The sequence below is a fragment of the Carassius gibelio genome, chromosome B13 (genome assembly GCF_023724105.1).
Source record: "Carassius gibelio isolate Cgi1373 ecotype wild population from Czech Republic chromosome B13, carGib1.2-hapl.c, whole genome shotgun sequence".
In the NCBI taxonomy this organism is placed as follows: Eukaryota; Metazoa; Chordata; class Actinopteri; order Cypriniformes; family Cyprinidae; genus Carassius; species Carassius gibelio.
This window is the reverse complement of record NC_068408.1, coordinates 16,814,252-16,840,688: the sequence shown is the minus strand read 5'-3', so window position 1 is coordinate 16,840,688 and position 26,437 is coordinate 16,814,252. Positions and strand designations below refer to the sequence as shown.

General features: G+C 37.6%; 1 protein-coding gene across 5 annotated transcripts; it reads right to left on the bottom strand.

Moving 5' to 3' along the window:
* Nucleotides 1-74: 74 nt before the first annotated feature.
* Nucleotides 75-25,942, bottom strand: LOC127970749 (dynactin subunit 1-like). 5 transcript variants are annotated; one of them, XM_052573454.1, is made up of 31 exons: nucleotides 25,864-25,942; nucleotides 18,124-18,375; nucleotides 17,945-18,023; nucleotides 17,823-17,854; nucleotides 16,090-16,110; nucleotides 12,574-12,591; nucleotides 11,127-11,147; nucleotides 10,839-11,012; nucleotides 10,356-10,553; nucleotides 10,067-10,271; nucleotides 9,668-9,746; nucleotides 9,411-9,570; nucleotides 9,102-9,206; nucleotides 8,829-9,020; nucleotides 8,601-8,714; nucleotides 7,599-7,751; nucleotides 7,329-7,489; nucleotides 7,026-7,194; nucleotides 6,387-6,455; nucleotides 6,090-6,302; nucleotides 5,845-6,006; nucleotides 5,009-5,140; nucleotides 4,800-4,925; nucleotides 4,574-4,716; nucleotides 4,293-4,462; nucleotides 4,173-4,184; nucleotides 3,061-3,173; nucleotides 2,780-2,966; nucleotides 2,626-2,699; nucleotides 2,455-2,544; nucleotides 75-2,381 (listed from the first exon to the last, which is right to left on the bottom strand). In XM_052573454.1, exons 2-31 carry the CDS (start codon nucleotides 18,349-18,351, stop codon nucleotides 2,244-2,246), a joined length of 3,738 nt encoding a protein of 1,245 aa, XP_052429414.1. In that variant the 5' UTR covers nucleotides 18,352-18,375; nucleotides 25,864-25,942; the 3' UTR covers nucleotides 75-2,243. The 5 variants fall into 5 exon arrangements, with proteins under 5 accessions (XP_052429414.1, XP_052429412.1, XP_052429413.1 ...); XM_052573452.1 differs by lacking the exon at nucleotides 25,864-25,942 and adding an exon at nucleotides 22,985-23,415; XM_052573453.1 differs by lacking the exons at nucleotides 16,090-16,110; nucleotides 25,864-25,942 and adding an exon at nucleotides 22,985-23,415.
* Between the last annotated feature and the right edge of the window lie 495 nt (nucleotides 25,943-26,437).

Below are 26,437 nucleotides of genomic sequence, written 5' to 3'. Positions count from 1 at the left end.
GAGGAGTGTTAAGTTACACATGAAAAATAAATATATAAAAATATTTTAATTAAAATACTGAAATTCAAACGATGCGAGCTTTTCTGACAATTTATTTCATTGACTCACATTATATAAGATGCCAACACATTCAACAATACTGGAAGCAACATTATGCACTTTATACGGTTTAATAACAGGTTAATAACTTAGACAATAGTAACAAAGCTAACAATTGCTAACTTAAGACCACTTGAATATTGACAATCTCTTGAAGCAAATATTCAACAGTTAATAAATATTGTTTAATGATGTCTTCTCTATTTTTACCCTCAGCAGCATTCACCTGATGTCATCCATTCCTTGCTTGGCACTCAGTCTGATCATTCATTCAAATTTGTATTGTATTTTCTTTACAAAAGCACATCGGCATGGCACATTCAATCAACATAGTCAAGCACAAAGAGCTTTTAAATCTTTGACTGTTATTATATATTTGAAAAGTGAATGAGAACATATTATCCTTCCTATCTGATGCTTGAGAAATTGTTATGAGTACATGAAGAGGGTTGTGCCAAGGAATCACTGATAAAGTAGCATCTGATCTGATTTAAAGAGAAAAACTAAGCAGTCCTACATTGAACCATTCAATGTGTGCTTGTTTACAGTACATAAATAAAGACCAAAGATTGGGATTTTATTCACCATTGGCCTCCTGATTCTAAAGGTTCTGTAAACACTGCATGTATAAAATGACAAATCATAGGTTTGAAAAAGATTTGAAACACTTGAAAATTGAGGTGCATTCAAATTAGCAACATTTCAGTGAAATTTTGTGAGCCAAAGCTCACACAGAAGTCACTTTCAAACCAAGCAGCTTGCTTTTGGTTAATGCTGTCAATCCACATGGCCAACTTGAATCTGTTATGAAATCTGAATGGGGAATTATTTCGCTCTTATGCATAATTTCCAGTTGGGTGGATTCCCAGTTGAAATGGCTGGATTTTGCCAATGAAAATTTGACGAACAACCACAAATGAGACCTAGATTTTTATGATTTATGAAGATAATGTACGCGATGCTTGTACATGCAGGACTTGATGCACACAGGTGCTTCAGGTAGTTGCTAAAGCAATGCTATAAGATGCTATAAGAGTAAAATGTTCTTGGTATGTTGCACTGCAATTGCTATGTGGTTTCTAGAGTTTTCGGGTGGATGTTTACTGGTCAAATCACATGACTTCTCCACTTCATTGGCATTTTTCCTGTTTTATCGCCCGCCAGTTCAAAATTTTTAAGAAAAAGTTCCCCCCAAAATTATAATTCTGTCATTAATTACTCACCCTCATGTCAGTCCTAACCCATAAGACCTTCATTCATCTTCGGAACACAAATTAAGATATTTTTGATGAAATCCAAAAACTTTCTGACCCTGCATAGACAGCAACACAACTGAAACAAAGGCCAAGAAATATAGTAAGGACATCGTTAAAATCATCCTTGTGACATCAGTGGTTCAACCTTAATTTTACGATGCTACAGGAATACTTTTTGTGCGCAAAGAAAAAAAAAGAGAGAAAATAACGACTTTATTCAACAATTTCTTCTCTTCTATGTCAGTCTCCACTACACATTCACAAGAGTATAATGACGCATGTTCTGAAGATGAACAGAGGTCTTGTGGGTTTGGTATGACATGAGGATGAGTAATTAATAAGAAAATTCTCATTTTGGGGTCAGCTATCACTTTACGTCAAATCACTTATGAAGCACCACTGATTACAAACATGCACAATTTGAACTGCAATCATTTTAGCTAAATAATTCTAAACATGGATCAATGGGAATCCAAATCAGGAAGAGAAAGATCAAATGGATACAGATATAAAGCAGCAGAGATCATGCTGAATAAAGTCTAATTGTTAAAGCGTCCTCAGAATCACTCATGTTGGAAATCTATAGTCTGGGGGTTCGATTCCCCAGGAACACGATATGTAAAAATTGATAGCCTGAATGCACTGTAAGTCGCTTTGGATAAAAGCGTCTGCTAAATGCATAAATTTTGAATTTATTTATATTTAAATTTATTTTATGTATCATATTACAGATTTGGCGTGGAATATATAATCGAAAGCTTTCAAAATGCTTGACTTGATCTATCGTGTTTTTTGATATTGGATTGTGGCACCAGATACATCCTCCATTATATCTGTTGTTTCAATTTTGAAGACTGAATGTGAGTAAGTTTGTATTTTGGGGTTATTTTAAGTCTGGAGAAGGCGATGAACTCTCTGTAACTGTATCTTTGAAAGCACTAGACGATGCATCTCTTCCTGTCCTCGGGCGCAAGGCACCATCACACGACCGACTAACACAGCATCCCCTTTCTTCTCCTCTTTTGCCTGAGAGCAGAAGGAGAACGAATAACGGATTTATGTAGACCCAAACAATGTACATTTTGTGTATTTGTCTTACCTTCACAAAGGAAGTGCAGGGAAAAGTGGCAAAATCAGACGAGGCTTGAGCACCCGGCCTGTGAGTCACTACATGTTCAGCAACCTCATCCTTCAGAGAAATATGTTGCTTAAATAAGTGCAAGAGACATTTTAATGATGACTTGATGGTTTCGAATCATTTTTGGTTTACCTTAAGCCTATCGAGTGTTTCACTGAGTGACTGCAGTCTTGCTGTTTGCTCCAGGAGCTGCGCACTGGGACTCACTGTTAATGAAAACACAAGCACTGTAGAATAATTACTATATAACAATAGAAATCAAAATGTAAGTGTAATTATGCCAGACCTGGAGATTTCCCAGTGATGTCCACCACTTTCACATTGGCACTCATCTGGAGGAGAGTATCCAGCAGTTGGTCTGTTTTGCGGTAGAGGGCGCTGGACAGCACCTCGGGCCTGCAGCCCTCTCGCCAGCCCAGCTTTGGCACGTTCAGAGGAGGAAGAGATGCCAGCTGAGCACGCATCTTTTCAGCCTGCGGTCCACATAAACACACACAAAAACAAAAGTGAGAATAAATCTTCAGGGCCTGCATTGGGGAAATGTGCTTGTGAAGCAGTAGCGGAGACCTTTAGTCTGTTGTTCTCGTTCTTCAGGTGCTTTATACTGAGTCGCTGAGCTTCGATCTGCTGAGTCAGCAGTGGAGAATCTATCACTTGCACTCCGGCAGCTGCACAAACACCTTTAACATGCAACAAATTACATGTTTACAAATACAGAGACAACTCATGTGTTCTTCTAAAATATAAAAAATACTGTATATACACAGCAGTTCAAAAGCTTGAGATCAGAATTTTTTTTTTAGAAATTAATACTTTTATTTAACAGTAGAGCCTTTTAGAAAAAAATCAGAACCAAATATCAGTTTGCACAAAAATATTAAGGATGAAAAGCCGTGCAGCAAATCAACATATTTCTAAAGGATCATGCGACACTGAAGACTAATGTTGCTGAAAATTCAGCTTTGCATCACAGAAATAAATAAAAATTTCACAATAATACTGTTTTACAGTAGCAGCCTTGGTGAACTTCTTTGAAAAACAAAAAAATGTACCAACCCCAAACACTCGCCATGTTAGTGTTTATTAAAATATTATATTATTTCAAAGGGGGCATTTTCTGGGTGTAAAATATTAAATCCATTTAGGTTATTTCAATGCATCACTAAATAGAGATGATAAAACAGATGCAATAAATGAGATTTCAAATATTATATTGATTTACAAAGTACATATATATATAAGTGATAATACACGTTATAAAAAAATAAACCCCTATTATTATTATTATTTTTTTTTTTTTTTTTTTTTTTGCTTTAATGTCTAGTTGTCTTTAAATTATCATACTTGTTAGATGGCTAAATAATATAATATATGAGAAGAAAGAGTCCACAGAGAGTTTTATTGCAGGCATGAAATAGCATGTAAGCTGTGAGGAAGGAAACTACACTGTTGAATATAATACATAATACTACTTAAATATATTAAAGAGTATTCTGTGCAATAAATGACACTATGTTATGGTCACTTATTGCATGGCTCTTGTTTGCAGTCCATGCAACTCGTAAAAGGACAATATAAGCAAGAATAACATTCATGCACACATAAAGCTCACAGAGAGACCATGAGGGAGAGGAAAAGAGAGTGAAGAGATATAAATGTCACACTGACAACAAATTTACCTTTTTGTTCTTCTAAAAGGAATAGAAAAAATGGAAGACATATTAGACCATTTAAAATAAAGACTTAAGACATTTTAGCTTAGTGTTTAAGTTAAACTGATTCCCTTATTGGTCTCCCACCTGCAGTGATGCCACAAGTCACAACAGAGGCGATGCCAGAGCCTTGACTTCCTCTCAGGCCCTCCATGGTCATCTTTGATTGGCTGTTGATTCTCTGCTTGAGCTCTGCTTTCTCTGCCTCTAGTTGGTCTATGTCAGCCTGGAGAGCATCCATGGTCTCTTCAAACTCCCTACAGATTATAATACCCATATTAAAAGAATATAATTTCCCCATTTCTATAATGGGACATTAAGACCCACATTAGGAGTTATGTGCAACAACCCTCTTTGTCATCACTTACTTTTCCTTCTTTTTCAGGAGCGAAACGGTCTCATCTAGGACCATCTGGATCTTCTCTACTCGCTCATCCGCATCTTTAGACGAACTGTCCAGCTTTTTCTCCAATAAACTGAGACGCACATTAGCCTCGCTCAGTTCCTCTCCCTAGAAACAACACCATTTCGACACTATTTCAAGCTTTTGTTATCTTAATGCCTCTTGGCAAGTCTGAGTATGATTTCTTCTACCTTTATTTTAAGGGATTTCTTGAGCTCTTTGATGACAGTTTCTCTGTCTTCAAGTTTGAGGCCGAGTCCTTCAGCATCAGTGATTTCTGCCCTCAGTGCTGCTGCTCGGACTTCCACAGGCGATACCTAAAACAATACATGCACATTGAGACACAAGCACACAGATTCATAGCCGTAGGGTTCGACAGGCAGACTGAGCTCAGACGCACTGTATTATGAGGTCTTTCAGAGTCATATTCTCCCTCCTGCATAGCAGTAGCCATCTTGTTCATGGTGGCTATGACCACACTGCATGACTGGCGCAGACACTCTTGAGGGTTTATGCCCTGTGACCCATAGATCTGAAAAAAAAGAAGATAACATTACATCCCCATTTGCTATTATATTATATTATATTATATTAATGCTTATTTGAATAAAAACATTATTTAAAAAATAATATATTTTTATAAAAAATAAGTGACAGCAATGAGAATTGCTTAAATATAAAATGTCCAAACGTATTATGTGCTTAATAATTAAGCACTTAATTAATAATTGTCAAAAAAAAAAAAAAAAATGACCTAATCGTTCACAGCTCTGGGGTCATATTAAACTGATCAAATGCAGCAGTAAAGACATTTATACTGTTACAAAATATTTAGATTTCAAATAAATACTGTTCTTTTTTAGTTTATATTCATCAAAAATTCTAAAAAAAAATACAACTTAGCAGTTTCCAAAAATATTAAGCAGCACAGTTGTTTCTTGATGTTTCTTGAGCAGCAAATCAGCATATCATAATTATTTCTAAAGGATCATGTGACTGGAGTAATGATGCTGAAAATTCAACTTTGCCATCGCAGAAAAAAATTGCATTACTTTATTCAAATTACAATATATTAAAAAAGAAAACATTTATTTATAACTGTAATCATATTTCAAAATGTAACCGTTTCCACTGCATTACTGATCAGTCTTGGTGAACATAAAAGACTTAAACATTTTGTATGTTATTTTTATTTTATTTTTTTGTGGTGACCCACACTTGTTTTGTACTGTATACCTGTTCAGCTGCTTTAAAGGCCATGTCTTCCAGTTTGACGGCTGGCAGTCCCTCGTGTTCGCTGAGAGGGGCGATGAGTTGAGCGGCTGCCGCTGCCACTTCCTGCAGCACTGCATTCACCCAGGCCAGCTGCCTTCTGCTGTCAGCCAGGGTCTCACACACCTACATCAGTGGAAGCCTTAGCTATCAAAGGTACAGAAACAATCGAATGTCTAGATAATATGAACATGAGGGCTGCACATCACCTGTGGTCCAAAGCTGAGGGCGGCAGGGATGCCTGGTGCGTCTGTGCCTGGCATGCGACGACGGATCTTCTTGCAGAACTGTCGTATGTCACTACAGGAAGTGTCCAGATCCTTCAGCAGCACACAAAATGTTTCCTCGTCCTGCCCTGTCTGTATGAAGGCCCTCAGACGCCCGACCTCTACTGCCATACAGTCCAGAGCACTCTGGGTAAACTAAACAGACACGTGAAGATGTGTTAAAGGGATGTGTACCGATCCGGGTCTCTCTCTTTGAGTTTGTCTAAGTGAGTTGCTTACTTTGATGTGGTCTGCCAGCTGCATGGTACAGTCCTCAAGCTGTCCAGCGAGATGAATACTGTAAAGGTGCTACAACAAAGGAGACGTGCATGTCAATAAATATCTCTAATGGCATATTTGAGGATACAGCCAGAGCTTGAAAGACCAATAGTAGTTCACTAGGTAAGCTTAGGTTTCAGTCTTTGGCATGGGAGATGCTTTACTGCAGTCATGATACTGAGTGAAAATATTTTTTCTGTCAGATGGGTATGAGAATGTCAGCTTATTAACTTTGACCAAGCACAATGTCATATGTGAATAATATAGCAATAGCAATGACAGCGTCAGTAGTTTCTATCAAGGAGATAAGTCTGATATATCTACAGTAACATCAATTTTTTTAAAGAAATTAATATGTTTGATTCAGCAAGGATGGAGACATTAAACTGATCAAAATAGACATTAACAACATTTAGATTCATAAAAACACTACTGTTTTTTTTTTATCAAATAAATGCTGTCTTGGAGAGCATAAGAGTGAATTATTGGAAGGTGCTCTAAAAAATTCTAAAGAAGAAAAATGAAAATATATTAATATATGAGGAATATTAGTACAGTTCTGCAATGCAAGTGCTACAAAATGGCATTGTGCTGCGATACCTGATAGTATTTAATAGCTTTGGTGAGGGGTTCCACATTGACGGTTTCATCCAGCAAGTCTTTATATAGGAGGTCTATGAGGAAATCCAGGGATCGCTCATGAACGCTCATCTCAGAGTACAGAGAACCCACACGCTTGTACATCTCCACACTGCACTGACTCAGAGCACTGCACATGACAGATAAAGAGAGGCACAAGACTTCTGAGGTGCTCTACCCCAACAGAAAATAAGGCCATCATTCATGAAGCCTTTAATGCTCTTGAGGATGTTAGAAAGTGTGTGTAAGTTTAGGCAAACTGACTGTTCATATTTGTGCAGGGTTGCCTGTAGCAGTGTGAGAGAATAGACGAGTCCAGCAGCAAAGCTCAGCTGCTCTCCGGCGGCTCCTCTCATGCCGGGCTTCTGAAAGCACGTCTCAGTCAACTCAAACTTCTCCTGAGCCTGCTTACTGATCAGCTCTGCCTACAGCAGACATGCACAAACACATTCAATCAAAACTCACGGAAAGCACACAGTAGACTGGAATGACCATGGTTTAGTGGTTAGCAAGACGTATATTCAGAAAGTTGACCTTGCAGATGAGTCGTGGGATGAGCAGCAGAGCCAGGATACAGTCGTGGTCTCCTCCGTGTTTCAGGAAGGAGTCAGGCATGAAGGAAATCAGCAGTGACACCTGTCTGTTAGCCTGAGCTACCTCCATTTTACGCAGCTCCATTTCTATGGCCTAGAATTACAAACAGAGAGGCACAAACATCTGGAGTGTTAATTTTATTTTTTTACCAACAGGGGGCATCCATCCTCCAACAACACAAAAACATAACTAGTACTACCTAAGAGTTTGTGGTAGATAAGCATCTTTGTAGGTAAGAAAATAAAGTAAAAACAATAGAAATGTTTATACATTTTTATTTGAATAAGAAATATTTCGGAACATTATGTTTAAAAAAAAAAATGTTTTTACTGTCCGTTTAACACATCTGTGCTATTAATGTGCTATTATTAGTATTAACAAACGATTAAAAAATCTTGCAAACCCCAAACTTTTGAACAGTAATATACACTAGTCAACATTTGAAGTGGATCAAAATCTTTCATCAAAGTTGTCCTAATACCAAAATGCATTCTTGTCTTAGGACAACTTTGATGAACTTTTTTGATCCACTTAAAATGTTGAATGTATTTTATTGCTACTCAGCTAATCATATTGTCATATTGTCATACAAGTCAGCAATTAACCTCTGGCTCATTTTGAGTACAACATACAGTAATATCCTGCAGTTCAGTGAAGAAATGAATCATCTAACAATTCAGTTCATAATAAAAAATAAAAAAACAATGACCCCTGTGTTCAGTTCAGACAGTTCAACTGACTCATTAAAAAACGATCATGAATTAGTTTGTGAATTTCATCTGTTTATTAAAAATCACAGGACTACATAAAAAAGAAGCAATTTTTTTTAATAAAGAGGTTGTCTGAACATTTCATTACCTGGATGTTTTAGTAAGTCTTGAATTTAAATAAATGTGAATTGGATCTTGAATAGCAGCGTATTGAAATACTGTATAGATTCACCTTGGCGTAAGCTTTGGTTTCTGCAAATTTGATCTTGAAATCGAAGATCTCTGCAGGCTGTTGCTGCTGCTCGGTGCTGGCTTCCTGTTGGCTCATCAGCTCCCTGTTCACCTCCTGCTCCACACACACACAAACTATGTGATGTACATGCCCCATTTGATTTATGAGGTCTGCATTTTAAGCTGTATTAATGTGGTGAGGATCGTATGTTGTGAAGCACAGCGGCACCTGTAGGTGTGCGGTGAGCTCTCTGTATTTCTGGATGGTCTGCTGGTAGTCTGCCACTGTTTCTTGTGCCGCCTCCACCCGCTTCTCCACCTCCCTGACGCTGGCAGCACTCAGATCCAACTGCTCTCTCAACTCCAGCTCCGTCTCTCTGGCGTTCTCCTGCAGCTCATCATTCATCTCATTGATGGCTTCCTACCTCAGCACATGTACACAAACCTCAGTATACGGTTACATCATGGCATACACTTCTAAACAAACTCTTTGAACACTCACCAGATCTGTGACGGTTTCTCTGAGCTCCCGTACTTTCTCCTCCAGGTCTAGATTACGCTCCGTCAACATCTCCACCATCTCCTCCGCCCCGAGCGCAGCATCCACCTGACACACGGGCACACACATATTCGAGTGATCATTACCACATCTATGACTAGGGGGGTCACTGATCTTGACTAAATCACCTTTACAACTTTAATAAGAAGAAATGTATATTTAATTTACACAGTGAAGAATATGCAGCATTTTTATACACTCTTTTTTATAACTCTCATTACATCTTTCAGTGTTAATAGTGGCACCACTCACTTGCTCTTTGAGCTCATCAACTGTTTTCTCAGCCATCTTCATTTCCTCCTGTAGGTTCTCTTTCTGGCATCTCAGCGCATCCAGCTCAAAATTCTTCTTTTCCATTAGCTTCTGTTGCTTCGCATGCTCTTGTTTCTCTGATGCAGACAAGTCACGCATCCTAATGCACAAAACAGTTGAGATCAGGATCTTCACAGAGCACAACCAAAGTCAAACAACACTGATGTGAACCACGGGACTCGTCCTTACACACTTACCTCACCAAAGCCTCCTTCAGTCGAGCATTCTGCTCCTCTAACTGCTTCACATGGTAACTAGACGCTGCTCCATCTGATCCTGCAGGCCAGTTTTTATAGGTTCATCATTGAATACTAACACGCATATGTACTGTGAAATTTTGGGATCAATGACATTTGTTTTTTGTAAATAATTAAATACATTAATTCCTCAAGGACTCATTCGATTGTTCAAAAGTGTCAGTGAAGATGTATATAATGTTTCAAACAATTTCAAAATGAGTGCTGTTCTTTTGAACGTTCTATTCATAAAAAGAAAAAAAAGAAAAATTACTCTGACAACTGGAGAAAGGCTGCTGAATGAGTAGCTTTGCCATCACACCTGTGCCCAGACTAGCGTATGTTTAGGTGTGTTTGTACCTTTTTCCTCTATCTCATGTTTGAGTATCTCCAAGTCCATGGTCAGCTCCTCCACTCTCTCTTTTAGAGCGTCAGCCTCCAGTTGCAGTGACTCGGCCCGCTCTTCAGCCATTTCCTTATCCAGAGTGGCCATCTCAATGGCATCTGCTGTATCCGCCATCTCTTCCATGTAGCGCTCTTTAGCTTCAAGAGCTTCCTTAGCTTCCTGCGTAACAGGAGGATATCAGCCACTTTCATTATCCACACTCTGACACTTATCGTGATAGATTCCTGTGCAGTAACTTGATACCTTCTTGGCCTCCTTGAGATGTTTCTGCAGTTCATTTTGTTGTTCCTGCATCTTACTCTTCCACTCCTGCAGCTGCTCCAGTTGAATCTTGTGTTTCTCAAGCTCCTTCAGCTTTGCCTTGTCTTCTGTCCTCTTCATCTTCAGCGTCTCCAGCTTCTCCTCCAGGTCCTTCACCTGGCCACGCAGTGACTCCTCTTCCTTCAAGAGAGTGAATGCATGCATGCAGAGTGCGGACACTGTAAGACCTTTCACATTTACATGAATGTGAGAAAAGGGTCGTGCTGTGGTTTTTGTCGCTCAATAGTTCTGAACCTTCTATATAACACCCATTTGTAATCAGTAAACAGGTAAATAGCCTTTTGTTGAACTTTGCATAACATCTGTGACCTTGACAATTAAAAATAATGCAAAAATGAATACTTTCTAGTTTGAAAATAAAGAAAGAATGAAAGTAGTGGTTATATTTGTGTCTGTATGTGTGACCTTGGTGGGTCCCGGGATGGGAGGAGCCCCGGGTGAGAGCAGCGATCCCACAGGTGAAGGTATAACTGGAGCAGCCAGTGGTGTTTGGGCAGGTGTGCTGGGTTCACTGCTGCTCATCTCTCCAGCAGAAGCTGATCCTGAGCCCAGCTTCACCCCCACTCCAGCCCGCGTTTGCTGAAAGACACACACACAGATCACTGAAAAACTCTCTGATGAACCACATCAACTACAAACTTTAATTTAGCAAACACAAGCGCACACAGATGTGACCTGCAGGGCCGAGCTCACCTTGGGCCTTCTGGTGGTGGTCTGAGGAGAAGACAAATGTTTAAAGATATTTGACCACCACAGGTCAGCAGACAGATGAAAAATGGAGAATCAAGGAAAAATAGGAGAAAACACATTTATAGCAAAGATTAGAAACAGAAAGAAAGGCACATGCATTAAAAGAGAACTGAAGAAGCTGTGTGAGCCTTAATAAACGACTTGCACATTTTTTTCCATCACATGAATGATATGCTTGCTTTTGTCTTTAATATCAAAAATGTTTTTTTTAGCACGTAAGGAATCAAACAGTAAAACTCTTTATATCACTATCTGTCTGCCAACAAAGAAGAGTGCCTGGCACCAACCGGGTCAAACAATTGCACTCGTTTACATACAGGCATGCACACATACACGCACAGACTGTCAGCACGTTACACAGAATATGAAACATTTTTAAAAATGTATGCCATTTACATAAGTTACACTATCATACAAAAGACTGGTGTCAGTAAGATTTAAAATAAGTTTTATTTGCTCACTAAGGCTGCATTTACTTTACTTTCAATACAGTAAAAACAGCACATTGTGAAATATTTGTACAGTTGTAAATAGCTATTTTCTATTTTAATATATTTTCAAATTGTATTTATTCCTGTGATGCAAAGCTGAATTACCAGCAGCCATCACTGCAGTCTGCAGTGTCACATGATCCTTCAGAAATCACTGTAATATGTTGATTTGCATCTCAAGAGTTTTTATTATTATTATCAATGTTAAAAACAGTTATGCTCCTTCGTATTTTGGTGGAAACGTAGCATCATAAATGTCTTTTCTGTCTCTTTTAGTACATTTAATGTACTTTTTCTTAATTAAAATGTATTAATTTCTTTCAACATAATCTTACTGACCCCACTTTTTATTATAATGTATATAAATACAGTGGCCCTAAAAGTCAAACTTATTAATTTCATTCCACTGGAAAAAACAAAAACAAAGAGTTTTTCAGTCCTGTCAGAGCAACTATGAATATGATCAACTAATCAGAAAGTGTCCAGATACTTATAATTTTGAACAATATGTTGTATTATTTTTTGTTGTTATCTTATGAATCATTTTACTTGTAAGTTTTGTTTGTGATTTATCCATTTAACATAAATACCACATATAGATATTCTGTATTAAAATACAAAAACATTCAAACATTTTTACATTAGACACTTTTTGTGGCCACTGTACATCATCAGATCATGTTAGTTATAGTCACCTATTAAGAGAACAAAATGTACTAATCACTAAGACAACTGAATTAAAATGAATCTTATGATCAATAGGAAACAACCTATCACATGCGCTGACATACCAACAATCAAACAGATCATCATCTCCAAAAATCACACAAACACCTTAGTTAGACAATAAACCACTGAGCATCTTGCATGCCACATACATAGTAAACAATTTTTTGTACCTTACGAGTCGTAGGTGCCTGTCTCATCATATTGCCGATTGAAGAGGAAACACACACACAGGTGCACACACAAACACACACACCAGGTGCAGAAAAAGAGCAGGAAGAAGGATTGAGTCACATTAACAGCAGATCGAGATGAGAGCAGGTCAAGCCCCTAGCAAAGCCACAAACACACTCATACAGCAGTTGGCAAGTGCTAGCGCCACACACACACACACACACACACACAGCGACGGTGTTGCAGGTCGTCTCTGCTGCAGCTGAAATGTCTCCCCTCTCCTGCACTGCAGTGATTAACTCCTTTTTCTCCAACCGGAACTGAATCGAGCCCCTTTCCAAACACTTCTCTGATTATAAAGCTGTCCTTGAGGCTCTGCTAAACTGCAGCCGCCCGCCTCTCTCTGTCTGCATCCATCTCTGGCTCTCCTGCTCTCTCCACTCGTAAGCTCTCAGTGCCAACGGCTGCCTAGCAAGCACATTACATCACTACACATCCACCCCTCCCTCCAGACGAGAGAGAGACAGGCTGGAACAAAAGCAGAAAGAGGGAGAGAGGGCGGGACCGATGGGAGTCTGGCCTGTATCCTAGCAACACTCCATTAGTATCTCTATGGGCTCTCCAGTCTGTGAATGCAGGCACACCATGTTTTAGCAACTTCTAGTTTAAACTTAGACTCAAGTTTAACACATGTAGATATGTACAGTTAACAATATGTAATGGGACCCTTAGTTCACTTACAAATCATTTTAAGATCTGAAATGTGTTTCTGTATGCCTTAAATGCATTACTGCGGCTTATAAGAGCAGGCGCATCGTTATTTGAGGATCCATTACAGAAAGTAGTGGGGAAGGATGGGGACAGATTGATATATCACATTACAGCTCTGCAAGAGAGAAAAGTGATGTGTAGTAGAAAACAGAGAGAGGGCTGAACAAACATGAAAAATAATCCTGGACCTTCACTTGTTTTCTCTCTGCATTCTATACTAGTCTTAATATGTCATGTCAAATGAATTGCCTGCATTTATTAGGGCTTATTATTTGTGATTCAGTACTAAATAGACCTAATATTACAGGTTTCATATAATCAAGCTTGTTGCTAAATTTTGAATGTGTTTTACCACACAACCATCTCTAGGGTTTACAGAGAATGGTCTGAAAAAGAAAAAAATATCCAGTGAGCAGCAGCTGTGATGTCAACAAATGTCTTGTTGATGTCAGAGGTCAGAGGAGAATGGGCAGACTGGTTAGAGATGATAGAAAGGCAAAAGTTACTCAAACAGCTACTCATTAGAAACAAGTTATGCAGAATACCATCTCCGAATGCACTACATGTTGAACCCTGAAGCAGATGGGCTACAGCAGCAGAAGACCACACCGGGTGCCGCTCCTGTCAGCTAACAACAGAAAACAGAGGCTACAGTTCACACAGGCTCAGCAAAATTGGACAATAGATGATTGGTAAACGTTGCCTGGTCTGATGAGTCTCCATTTCTGCTGTGATATTCAGATGGTAGCGTCAGAATTTGGCATAAAGAACATGAAAGCATAGAATAGATCCATTCTGTCTTATCTCAACGGTTGAGACTGGTGATGTAATGGTATGAGGGATATTATCTTGGCACACTCAGTACCAACTGAGCATCATTTAAACGCCACAGTCTACCTGAGTATTGTTGCTGACCATTTCCATTCCTTTATGACTACAGTGTACCCATCTTCTGATGGCTACTTCCAGCAGGATAATGCACCATGCCACAAAGCTCAAATCATCTCAGACTGGTTTCTTGGACAAGACAATGAATTCACTTTACTCAAATCCAATTTACATCAGATCTCAATCCAATAGAGCAGCTTTGGGATGTGGTGGAATGGGAGATTCGCATCATGGATGTGCAGCCTACAAATCTGCAGCAACCGCGTTTCCAACACTTTGTTGAATCTATGCCATGAAGAATAAAAGCAGTTCTGAAGGCAAAAGGGCATCCAATCCGGCACTAGTAAGGTGTACCTAATAAAGTGGCCAGTGAGTGTGCATATACATATATATGCATTAGATCAAATTAAAATAGGCATTAGATTAGCTACAATTCTATTTATATTTGTATTATATAATATATACACTCAGAAAAAAAACTTTTTTTTACATTTATATATAATTTTTGCACATTTTTGTGTTGTTTTCTTGATCATTTGGGATTCTTACTAGGACTGCACAATAATTCAGTATCAATAGGCTATATAGTGCATTTTTTAACATTTTACTTTTTATCTGATATAAAGTAGTGTTCATGAATGCTGCATGGTTTTGTGTACAGCCGTTACCAGGGAAACCACTGTTTCTGCCGCCCCAAAAGCGCCTCCTGCTGGCAGAGAATGAATTAACATTTTCAATAAGCCCTTCTCCAGCAACGTTTTGTTGTTGCTCACACTTTTTTTTCAGTTTTCTGAAGCATATTGATATAGAAATTATATTGTATCAACTGAAATTAAGAAATATAGCCTGTTGTGATATAATTTTAGGCCATATCATCCAGCCCTGATTCCTACACAGAATTTGTGAGTTTCTTTAATTATTATGATTTAATCCATAGGATATGATTAAGTTACTTTGGTGGATTATTAAAATTGGCAAAAAGCAGCTTGTAAGCTTAACACTTACTGTGACTTTAGCTTTAAGCAATAAATTAAACTAAAACCCCACACTGACCAACTGTTGTTTCTATTACCAAATTCAAGCTGAGTTTATTTACATTGAATCAAGGTTTAAGACAGTTAAACACAGGTCCTCTTCTCCATTAATGTCCATTTATACTTTATACCTCTGGGCAAGAGCGACAAACAATTCATACTGACAGCCTGAACTAGATAACCTCCTAAACAGCATTACCCCAAGCACTGACATTTAGAAGAAAACCCTGGGACGCACACACATAGCTTTCAAATCCAATATTTCAGTGGTGATCTAATGACAAGACAGCTAATGCCAAGCCAGGCCGCAGTGCAAAGTTTGTCTCAGAGGGAAGGAAATTCTCAGTCTTTCATCAAACAGTCTTATATCATAGTCAAACAACAATGCTTATTTACAATAAACACATTTTTTATCATAATTTAATAATCACAACTAATTATTTTAACTATTTTCAAGGATTTTGAAAATATATTCTGCAGTCTCTAACTTGAACACACCAAAAGTCAAATCTCTTTCACTCACACATTCACTAGGTCTGTCTCACACACACATAAACACATTGTACTCAGCATGCTAATTCATAATATCCATTTAAAAGAAGAACATTCATCTAAGAACACTGTCATCCAGCTAGCAAAGCACTCTAGCACACATGAATAAATATACATAAAATTAGCAGAAACAATATAGAAACACCCCTGATGAACACACACACACACACACACACACACAGGTAATGTGCTGTTTGTGTGATGCCATGCAGCAGAGCTGTTCAATATTGCCATTGCTATGGAAACGGAGGTTAGAGAAACATGCAGCACCTTTTTGGGTTTGGTTCCTCGCTGCAGACTCAGACGGAGGAGGAAGAGGTGACACATTAAAATTTGATCAGTCAGTGTGTTTGTAATGAGCATGAACGTCTCTCACATACAAAAGCAGCAAGACTCCCACATAAACAGCGCAATAATCTTTTTGCATCTTAGAAACTTTATGTGTCTGTGACGCAAACAGGTTGTGTTCATGCATGTCTGTATTAGTGAGTGTAGTCTTAGGATTCCCTGTGAAAAATAAGTACAATTTAGCATATTTTTAAAAATGAGTACTTATATACAAAAGTGTACTCTGAATGTAATATGTAATATTGTCAGATCCCTTATATGTTATTTACATTAAATGAAAATGTATTATATTTATAGTAAATGCAACTTAAAAGTGCTTTTTGATCCATTTAAGTAGCTTTATGTGTAATTGCATTATTATTATTACAGTTGTATGTACTGACAAGTAAATTAAAATATACTTTAATATTGTTTCTACTGTATAGTATGTATTAAAATATATTTGTAATTACACATTTGTAAGGATGAAGTTGCAATTAATTTAAAATGTATAATCTTTAAATGTAATATCAAATAACCCCCTACAGTTGTGCTTAGTGTTTTAGTATGTTAGCGGACACATTAAAATAAGTATTTTTCTTTAAAGCATGACAAAGTTTTATTGAAACAATAAACATTAAAAACGTTTAAGTAAATCTACAAAATGCAGTTTTTATAGGTACTAAAGTGTGTTAAGAGACAATTGTTTATATACATTTACTAGACGTGCACACTCAATAGCCTACAATTACGCACATTTCGTTTTCACAAGGGACAAGAGCAAAAAGACTATATGTGTGTTCATGCAATATAGTATGTATTTTTTGGTTGGGAGGAATTACAAAGTGCAAAGGCATGCTTGGTAAATTCATGTATGAGGTGAAATCAGAAGGGAATCAGAAACACAGTTGACTTTTACATACACAGACACAGGATGAGCGATATGTCATGGACAAAGAGAGTTACAATATCTCCATCTTCTGGAAAAGAGAGGTAATACACAATCCTTTAAATGTAAAGTAGCCTTAGATGACATACCCACAGTCCATTCTCAGACTGTCAAATGCATATTACACACAAATATGAGATAAGCTCAATTCTGACAGGCTGGCACTAAACAACTTTTCTAAGAGCCTACACAATGGGCTCAAGGAAGCAGGGTCCAGTGCATTAAAACTTGTTCCAATGCCCTGCAAATTCAAGTGATAGCAATGAACCTTCAAGGAAGAAATAATAAATGGATATGCCCAAGTTTTTTTTAGCCTTTCACTAGTAAGTAAACTGCATATTCACTAGTAGAACTGAGTAGTAATAACGGTACGTATTTATTCTGAAATTCTAACTACACACATTTCTAATAAATTCTCTGCTGTTTTCAGTACAGCCAGTGCCAGAACAGACTATTATTGTGTGTATCAACAATTTCAGATAAACTCGCCCCTGCATGGCATTTTAAAAAAATTTTAAGATAGGTCAGACCAACCTTTCCTGTCTGAGTGGGTGGTTCTTGGCCAAAATAAACTGTTTTAGTGAGACTAAACACCTTTTCAAAAGGGCACCAGTGTTTGTATAGGAAAAAATGTTATGAATATACACACACAGTCTCACAGAAACAATGTGCACAAGTACCAATGTAAGAACGTATTCATTATGTTGAAACCCCTTTCCTCACTCACCACTTTGTTTGACTTTGGACCTTCAATTATCTCTGAGAAAATAAAAGATAAAATGAGATCATTATAATTTAATGTTAAAAATATGGTTGCAAGCAGATATGTGCCTGGAATTGTTTGCCTACCCCGCTTCAGCATTTTGGAGGTGGCAGCATCAGGTGTGTCAGGAGACGTCGTGTCAGCCCCATCTTCCACTAACTGGATCTGCAAGAGGGTCACAGCAGTTTCTAAGAAGTCAACAAAAGAACATTGACATGTTTTCACCTGTCACTGTTTATGTATATGCACGCATCTATGGGAGTACCTGTGACTGGCGTACAAATATCCCATGGTTCTCCTGACAGGTGAAATATCGTTTACCCTGCACAGTCCCATCATTCTTGCCTTTAGCTTCCTCTAGAATGACTCCCACCCATTTTCCAGAGGCGAAGAGGGTGTTTCCAATATATGCCACGGTGCCTCGATGACCTTTACCGATGACCTCAACGAGAGAGCCCACCTTAACGGGCCGCCCACCTCCATCTGAACTCATCCTGCTGCTGCCGCTGCTGGTGGCCTGGGGACAAGAGAGGAAAACTCTTAAGGGACGAAAAGACCTTCTTATTTTATCAAAAATGGTAGATTGATGAAAACGTTCTTGGCTCAATATATAGTAGTCCTAAAAAGTATTTGGGAATGTTAGTCACACATTCAGTAGAAGTACATCAATGTCTGCATTAGATACAAAATATTAAATCTAGCAGAAATAGGTTTTGTCTAACTTTAATTACAGTAAAAGCACACTTTTTAAGAAACATGTTTACCAAAAGAAGATGTTAGATTTGAAATGGCTAAATTTTAGATATATAGACTGACAGATGTGATAATACACAAAATTGTCCATTTATTTTTACTGTGAACAAAAATAGTTTCAAACAAAGTCACAGCAAAACCTTTGTAACATCAAGCAACACACAGTAATCGTGTGTCTTATCCTGATTAATTCAGTGTTTCTGAACAAATCGGTTGAATTAATGATTCAATGACTAACACCCAACTGCAACAGCTAAAGTCTGTCCACACGGGACGTGTTGCAAAATCATAGGTAGACTACTTTGTGTCAGTATGTCATAACTAGAACGAGGCAACAGTTTACTATGGGGTACTTGTTGTGTGGCGCTTTTTATTGCTGCTTCGCATGGCACCTCTCACGTCCGATGTAAACATGGTGTAATAAAAGCAGTTCACTTGTTTCATTTCAAAATGAAAAAATTGTTTGAAGGAATGCAATTGCAGAGCAAAGAGGAAACTGACAACACACGGACAGACAAAACAGAATAGGTAATGTTTTGGTAGGTTACAAAATCTCAGCTTTCAAATTTTTTTGAATTTTTTTTTCAGAAATTCAAACACAATAAATACTGTTTTGTGGCTTTTTAATGTGTCATGACAGATCACTGTACTGCCTCAAGTCCGAAACACACTCCACGATTTTTGGCTGTCCCAAAAGATTGGCATTGTGAAACCATCGTGGCGATTTCTGTGACCGTGTCTCCTAATCGGTGGTCCTGTGTCGTACAGGGAGAGAGGTTCAAAAATTGACGTTGTCCCGGTCTTGCGACCCAAACCTGAGTTTCAGAAATTCACCATTATCATCGCACACAGTGTGTTTGTTGCAACAACATGGTGCTAAAAAGTAAAACTGCTAACCTCGAGCTCTTATTCCTTCCTCTTTCATCCTCTTTTTCAGCACACATAAAAACTGCTAAAGTGTGCTTCACACATTTCTGTTTATCACTAGTGCATACTGACGACGTTTTATTCTTCTATGGTGGCCTTTGTGCTTCATTGCCTAAGAGTCAACAGGTCATACCCAAGTTTATTAGATCCATATCACAAAGTGTGGTTTGCGGTGATCTTATAGGATTGCTCAAATCATGCAGTGTGTCTCGTGCTTTAGTTGAAGCGGCACGTGAACTGATCATTTCTTACTATACTAGTTATAGCATGAAATAAACATAAATAAACATTAGAAAGTATCTTCTAAAGACGTCAATTCACACCATTTTTTAAGTTCACCAGTTCAAGTCCACCGAATTTAATCTACTTTCCTGTCTGGTTTGTTTGTCGGACAAAAATGGCAGATTCGGCATTATGCCCGTCATTAAAGCTCCTTACGAAAGGTCAACTGTCCCGGTGATGATGCACTGTATCTCAGCATGTTTGCAGTGCTGTTCAGTCAGTCAGACTGGGACAAACTGTATAACTTATCAAATGCAATGGCATTTAGACATTTTGTGGAATAAAGTTAAAATATTGTGACCAGACAATCTGGGGGAGTTAAAGCCATTTGCAGGCTCCTCATTAGGTTTCTGAACCAGTCTATCATGCCCTCCAGATTATATGTCTCAGAGGAAAATTGAGGGTTATTTAGGAGCACTCAGACCCGAGCTCAGGGCTGAAAAAGTCTTTGACGCAGCCTTATTCTTTACTGCAGAAGACATCACTGTTACCTGCAGTCACAGTGTGCAGGAACTCACACACACCAGCCGACCCTGAGAGACCTGCTCTATTTCACTTCCAATTCATCATTTAAATTCTCTCGAATCACACAGAGGCTGGGGTCCAAAATGAGTTTCTGAAACTACTGTATACTAAAAATATGTACTGGTCACAGTACAAGATAACAAGATAAGGCACACTATTTGCAGTGTTATTTATTATTCTTGCTGACTCTAATGTAAACTCTAAATGACCTGAAGTGATGGGAACATTATTAGGTTACAATGGAACAATAGAAACGGCACAGAAGTGATAGATGTGTCCCCTCCTGCAAATCGAAAACAAGAGAGCTGTGCTGGCAGCAGCTCACTGAAATGTGACATGTTCATTCATTGCACATATTTAATGTGTAATGAATTAAGTGACTGGCTAATTTTTAAAATCAGCTGAAGGATACGTCATGTTCACATGCAGGACACAGGAGTTCAAACTGACTGTTGCTGTGAAAACTGACAAGTGACTCAGCAGAATTAAGTCACTAACTGTGTCAGTATTAGGAAAACTCTGGCTTTAGGAATGTCATTGCTCATATGGAGCTTGTGGAGATTGTTAAAAAAATAAAACCAAATAATTTGAATGATATTAAGTTACCTACACAAACTTAAAGCTTAAACGGCAGAGAGTCATGTCCTAAACATAAAGTGTCAGTGTTTGAGGAGATTTGTGTACTACACTGTAAAAAATAAGTGTAATTTTAACTGTAAAATTTTGTAAAAACGCTACGGAAAAAAACTGATAATAGGTTAACAGTAAGTTCCCGTACTATATACAGGGAAAAACTGTAAAAGATCTAACAAAGCATTTAATGTAAATTTACAGTAAAATTCTGTTAATTATACAGATTTTAGAAGTAAAAAAAGAACAAATCAATGTATAATTTACAGTCTAAAACTGTAAACTGATATTCCCAGAATTCCCTGCGTGACACTCCACGTTTGAAAGTATTTTGTTTAAATAATCATGTTTTTAAATAGTTCTTGTTATCAGTTATGTACATTTGAGCTTTATGTTACATCTTCTGTTGCTTAATGAAAGTTTTTTGCATTATTTAAGTATCACGTGTGTTACCATGATGGTGTTTTGTGTTTCCATAAATGTGCACCTTCTATATGTTAATATATACTTCTGCTTGTGGTGAAGCTACTTGTGATGAGCTTTGATACTTCATGTGGCTTTCTCTTATACAGTACCATCTTTATTATTATGGTGGTTGTCAGTATTTTCAAGGTACAAAACAGATTTAATTTTGTGTGTTGTTGAATTTACTGGTTTATATTCACATTTTCTTGTTTGTAAATTACAGCTTTATATTGTAAAATTAACAGTTTTTGACGTAAATGTGTTTACAGTTTTCTGTATTTTTACAAAATTATTCTGGCAACCACAGCTGCCAAAAAGTTTTTGTAAAAACAACAAGAAATTTTTTACAGTGTAGGCCTGATGCTCTTGAATGAATTAAATGCTGTCATTCAATTCTTTGCCTGCATGCTTTCATTGTATTGTAAATATTAAATTAAGGCATATATTTGAGTACTTACTAACTTACTTCTGTTTTAAAAGCTCTTACAATCTACAAAAGGTTTCAGGCAATAAGTACACATGAATAAATAAACACACACATTTGTTTTTCTATCATGGTGAGGACTAACCCTCATACAATACCTCACCTTTTTGTCTTTTCATATTAAGACATATCAGTTATGTTTATTAATATGTTTTCCTCACAGGGAACACTGGCTGCTCCCCAAATGCATTCTGGATTTATTATTGTGGGGATACACCACTATTCACTAACAGTCCATTTTGGATTTTTATGTTAATAGCAGTGCTGTCTAATATTTCATGCAAGAAAAGGACATAAGATTTACGTCTAGATCTAATAATAACTAAATGATTTAAAGGGTTTGAAAGAAGACTAATGTTGAGTTAAAGGGTTTGATTGTTAATATTAGCCAAGTTTCGTCATCATTTACTCACTGTCATGTTGTTCCAAATCTGCATGACCTTTGAATGCAGAACACAAAACATACTATTTTAAAGAATATTGGTAACCAAATGGTATCGGTTCCCAATGACTTCCCTTTTTGTCCAAAGAAAGTCATACAGGCTTGGGAAGAGTAAATGATGAGATCATTTTCATTTTTGTGTGGACTATCCCTTTTATAGAATCAAATTTAACATGATTTTACAAAACACTTTTAGTCCATGATAACATGACATACAGTGTAGACAATCAAGTAAAGGCAAAAAAGTAACACTAGTCGAATAATGAACATCAAAATGTATCATGTTCATCTCTGTATCATGGTTGTTTTAATGTTTTACTCAACAGCTGCCAACAATTGCATTACTGGCCTGCAGCAAGAACTGCCTCAACCATACACTGCAGTTGATTGTAGGAGTTTGTACAGAAGCAAATTAATTTTAGCCAAAAGCTGAGCCTTACAAATTCTAGAAGACTGGCTGAGCCCACGCATGCTCTCTCCTGACACATGCTACAACACCTGCACAGCATCATCCACAACTGCACACTGATTCTACTTTAATACAAGTAAAAACATGCATGTATTCACATGTACCGTGGCAGACGGAAACAGAAATGATGTCCACCGTATGACACTCACCCTGCTGTAAGTGTATCGTTTCATCTGAGACATGCTGCTCCTGCGTCGCCGTTGACAACGGTTCCTTGCCTTGCTTCAGCAACCCTGAAAAGCTTTTCAACCCCCCGACCCACCGTCTTTCTATCTCTCTGTCTGTCTTTCTCTATTTCCAACTAACTCCCATCACTCAAGCCTTTGTCCTTACGATTAGTATCAGAGATACGCGTTTTGGTCCAGCTCCGGCAGAGGCACAGACTGAACCCCAGAGGGGACACAGAGACAGACACCAGAGGAGGTCCTACTGGATGTCTGAGCTCTGATGAACCTGCTAACATGTGAACTGTCAGAAGGATCCCAGCATCAGATTGAGTTGGAGTGAGATGTGTGTGATGCAGGTTTGACTGATCTGTGTTGGTAGGTGAAGTGTGTGAGAGCAGTGCAACTGCGCTAATGTCTGCGCTGCCTTCTGCAGGAGAGCAAAAGAGGCAGAACTGGGTCCTAAAGCCCTCCAACACTGAATGATCAGCAAAATTGTATTAACATGTAAATGTATTTAACATGTAAATAGTGATTTAATAAATGTATTCATTAACATGTATTGATTGCCACTTTATATTCTGACCCTTTCAGACATTAAATAAATAGCACCTTTGTTTATTACACAACTGAAACAGGTCACTGTGTTTTGATTATTTTTTTAGCATTTTGATTCAATATATTAAATCATTATTATAATCAAATTACATTAAATTATTGCTATATAGCTCTGAAATACTTGACTCTGATGACATAATGGCAACATTCTGCTGTGAAATATTCTTGAAAATAGCATAATTGCATAATTTAAACTCAAACTAATATTTATGTCTATTTGTTTATTTATGTGGTAAGCAACAATGTAAAACCTGGGATGAAATACTTTATTATTGCAAAATAAACTCCTTCAGGGTGATACAAGAAAGTCGTCCTGATTACACTGGGATTTGTGATAATAACCATCTGATGGTTATTAATCATTGGATTACTAAAGGCCATGTACAGCTATGATCACTGATTTAAGAGCTCTTTTTACTGTGGTACCCTGGGCGAGGATGTTGTTGTTGAAGAACAACATTCATGCACAAAGGTTCACATGCTTAGCATATAAGATGATATTTAAGGCAGCAGGTCTCTTTAAGGCCGGCTCTTTGTTCAGCCTCTCTTTTTCTCTCCAGACCTATTTGAATGTGACGCAGCTTCCAATATATAGTCATACACAGCGAGTGAGTTCAGAGAGAAGTGTGCACAGCCTCGACAGACTGACAAACAAACACTTATACATGCTGCCAGGATTAACACTCTTTATGAACTACAACTGCACTGAATCCCCGGGGGCTTATTTCTGTATTATGCATTCTGCACAGAAAGCAAATGCTGATGTTTGCAACACATTCACTGTTCACTGTTATACAGTTAGAAAGGACAGTTGCAATGCTGAAAACATTGTGCTCACCAGTAAGCAACTGTGGGTCCATCTGAGCAGACAATGCACAAATAAATCACACAAAGACAGCTGCTCTCCTCTGACCACTCTATCAAACAGTGGCTCTCATCTGTATCAGTGATACACAGCGTTACACTCTATTCAGGCAAGAAATCAACAGGGCATGGTGGGGGGTTTGGTGGGGAATGATGTTTAAATGCTAGAAAATGCAGAAAATACAACATAGGGTAAGAGAGGATTTACAAAACATCAATATGAGGAGGAGAACATGCTTCAGTGGGGGAGGAAATCAGCTGACACAAGGGCGTGTGCACTCAAAAACACGGTTTCAGCTTAATTATCAGTGAGACGTTCCATAATATGCTTTACAAGAATGTAAAAGAATGTCTGCTAGAGCATAAATGTAATGTTTTAACATGGCTGTACATGATACTTTTATAATATGTGTGGTGGTTTACTACATTTATAATAAAACTTGCTTTTATATATATATATATGTGTGTGTGTGTGTCTGTGTGTGTGTGTGTGTGTGTGTGTGTGTGTGTGTGTGTGTGTGTGTGTGTGTGTGTGTGTGCGTGCGTGTGTGTGTATTACAACTGTTTTATAATAAAACAGCAAGTTTTATTATAATTCTATCATAGTTATGTAGAATAGTAAATGTAAGAGTTTAGAACATTAAAATTATACATAACTATAAAATAACTATAATACAGCTTGCTGTTTTATTGTAAAACAGTTGTAAGCCATATATATATATATATATATACATATATATATATATATATTTATATATATATATATATGCCAATGCCAATGATTTTTGTGTGTGTGTGTGTGTGTGTGTGTGTGCACAATGTCTGTATAAATGTCACATATAAACAATATACAGTAATGTGTGTGTGTTGGTCTACGTATAAACATATATATAAAATATTGGCGTCAGTCATTAAGATATTAAATAAAATAGTCTGTTTAATGACTCCTCTGAGCATTAATTAATTAAACTATCCTATATTAACTATATATATTGTATATTAATGAATTAAACTTGTATACAAGAGGAATGAAAGCAGTATGATTGTGCACATTTGATTATTTTCTGTGCAGTGATGATCAACTGATGATGCACCTGCCAGCCCTCCCCCCACATGAATCAACAAATAAATAAATAAATATTGCAGAACGATACAGTCTTCACTGTAATTTAGGTAATGTTGTAGTAGTGAATAGTAAAAACAGTGAATTGAAGGGGAGCGCCTCGCCAGCAGCTCATCATCCTCCCATCGATCATACACCACAGCCGCTACACCCCTCACCTGAACAATGATTAGTAAATACACCGAAAAAACATCCAGGATGGGAGGAAATTGAACGGTTCTTCCAGGCTTTTTATTTCAAACCATGCATTTGAGCTTACCGTGATGTTTTTGACGCTTGGTGTGTGTTTTCCCGGACAATGTGGATGTGACAGTTACTTCCTGAGGAGCGCGACGTCACACACACACACACACACACCGCGGGAGCGCGCCTCTCTTGAGACGACGGGAGGGGTACGTGTTTACCTGGAGAAGGGTAGTCTACAAAATAGTGTCTGAAACGCTTTCAAGCTATGACAGCCTCAGTGAAAGGTCGCTTGACTAAACTGATGACATTTCTAAAGAGCTAATCTAAAAACCTGATTAAGCAGCCTGCCAGTAACAGGATTGTAATTACAGCTAGAGCTGTAGATGTATTTATTTATCTTAAATTAATTTCAACGAATAGGTCACCCCAAAAAATTTTCACCTGTATTAAGTAATATTGATAAAAAAAAAATTGATAAAAGCATCACAAAAACCCACACGACTCGACTGCATCAATGCTAAGTCAAATGAAAAATTGCGAGTTTGAAAACAATATTCTTAGTTGTGTGATTATTGTGATGTTTTCAGATATTTTCAGTCCCCTCTGACTTTGCATAATGGTATTTTTTTTTTATCATAAAAATATAA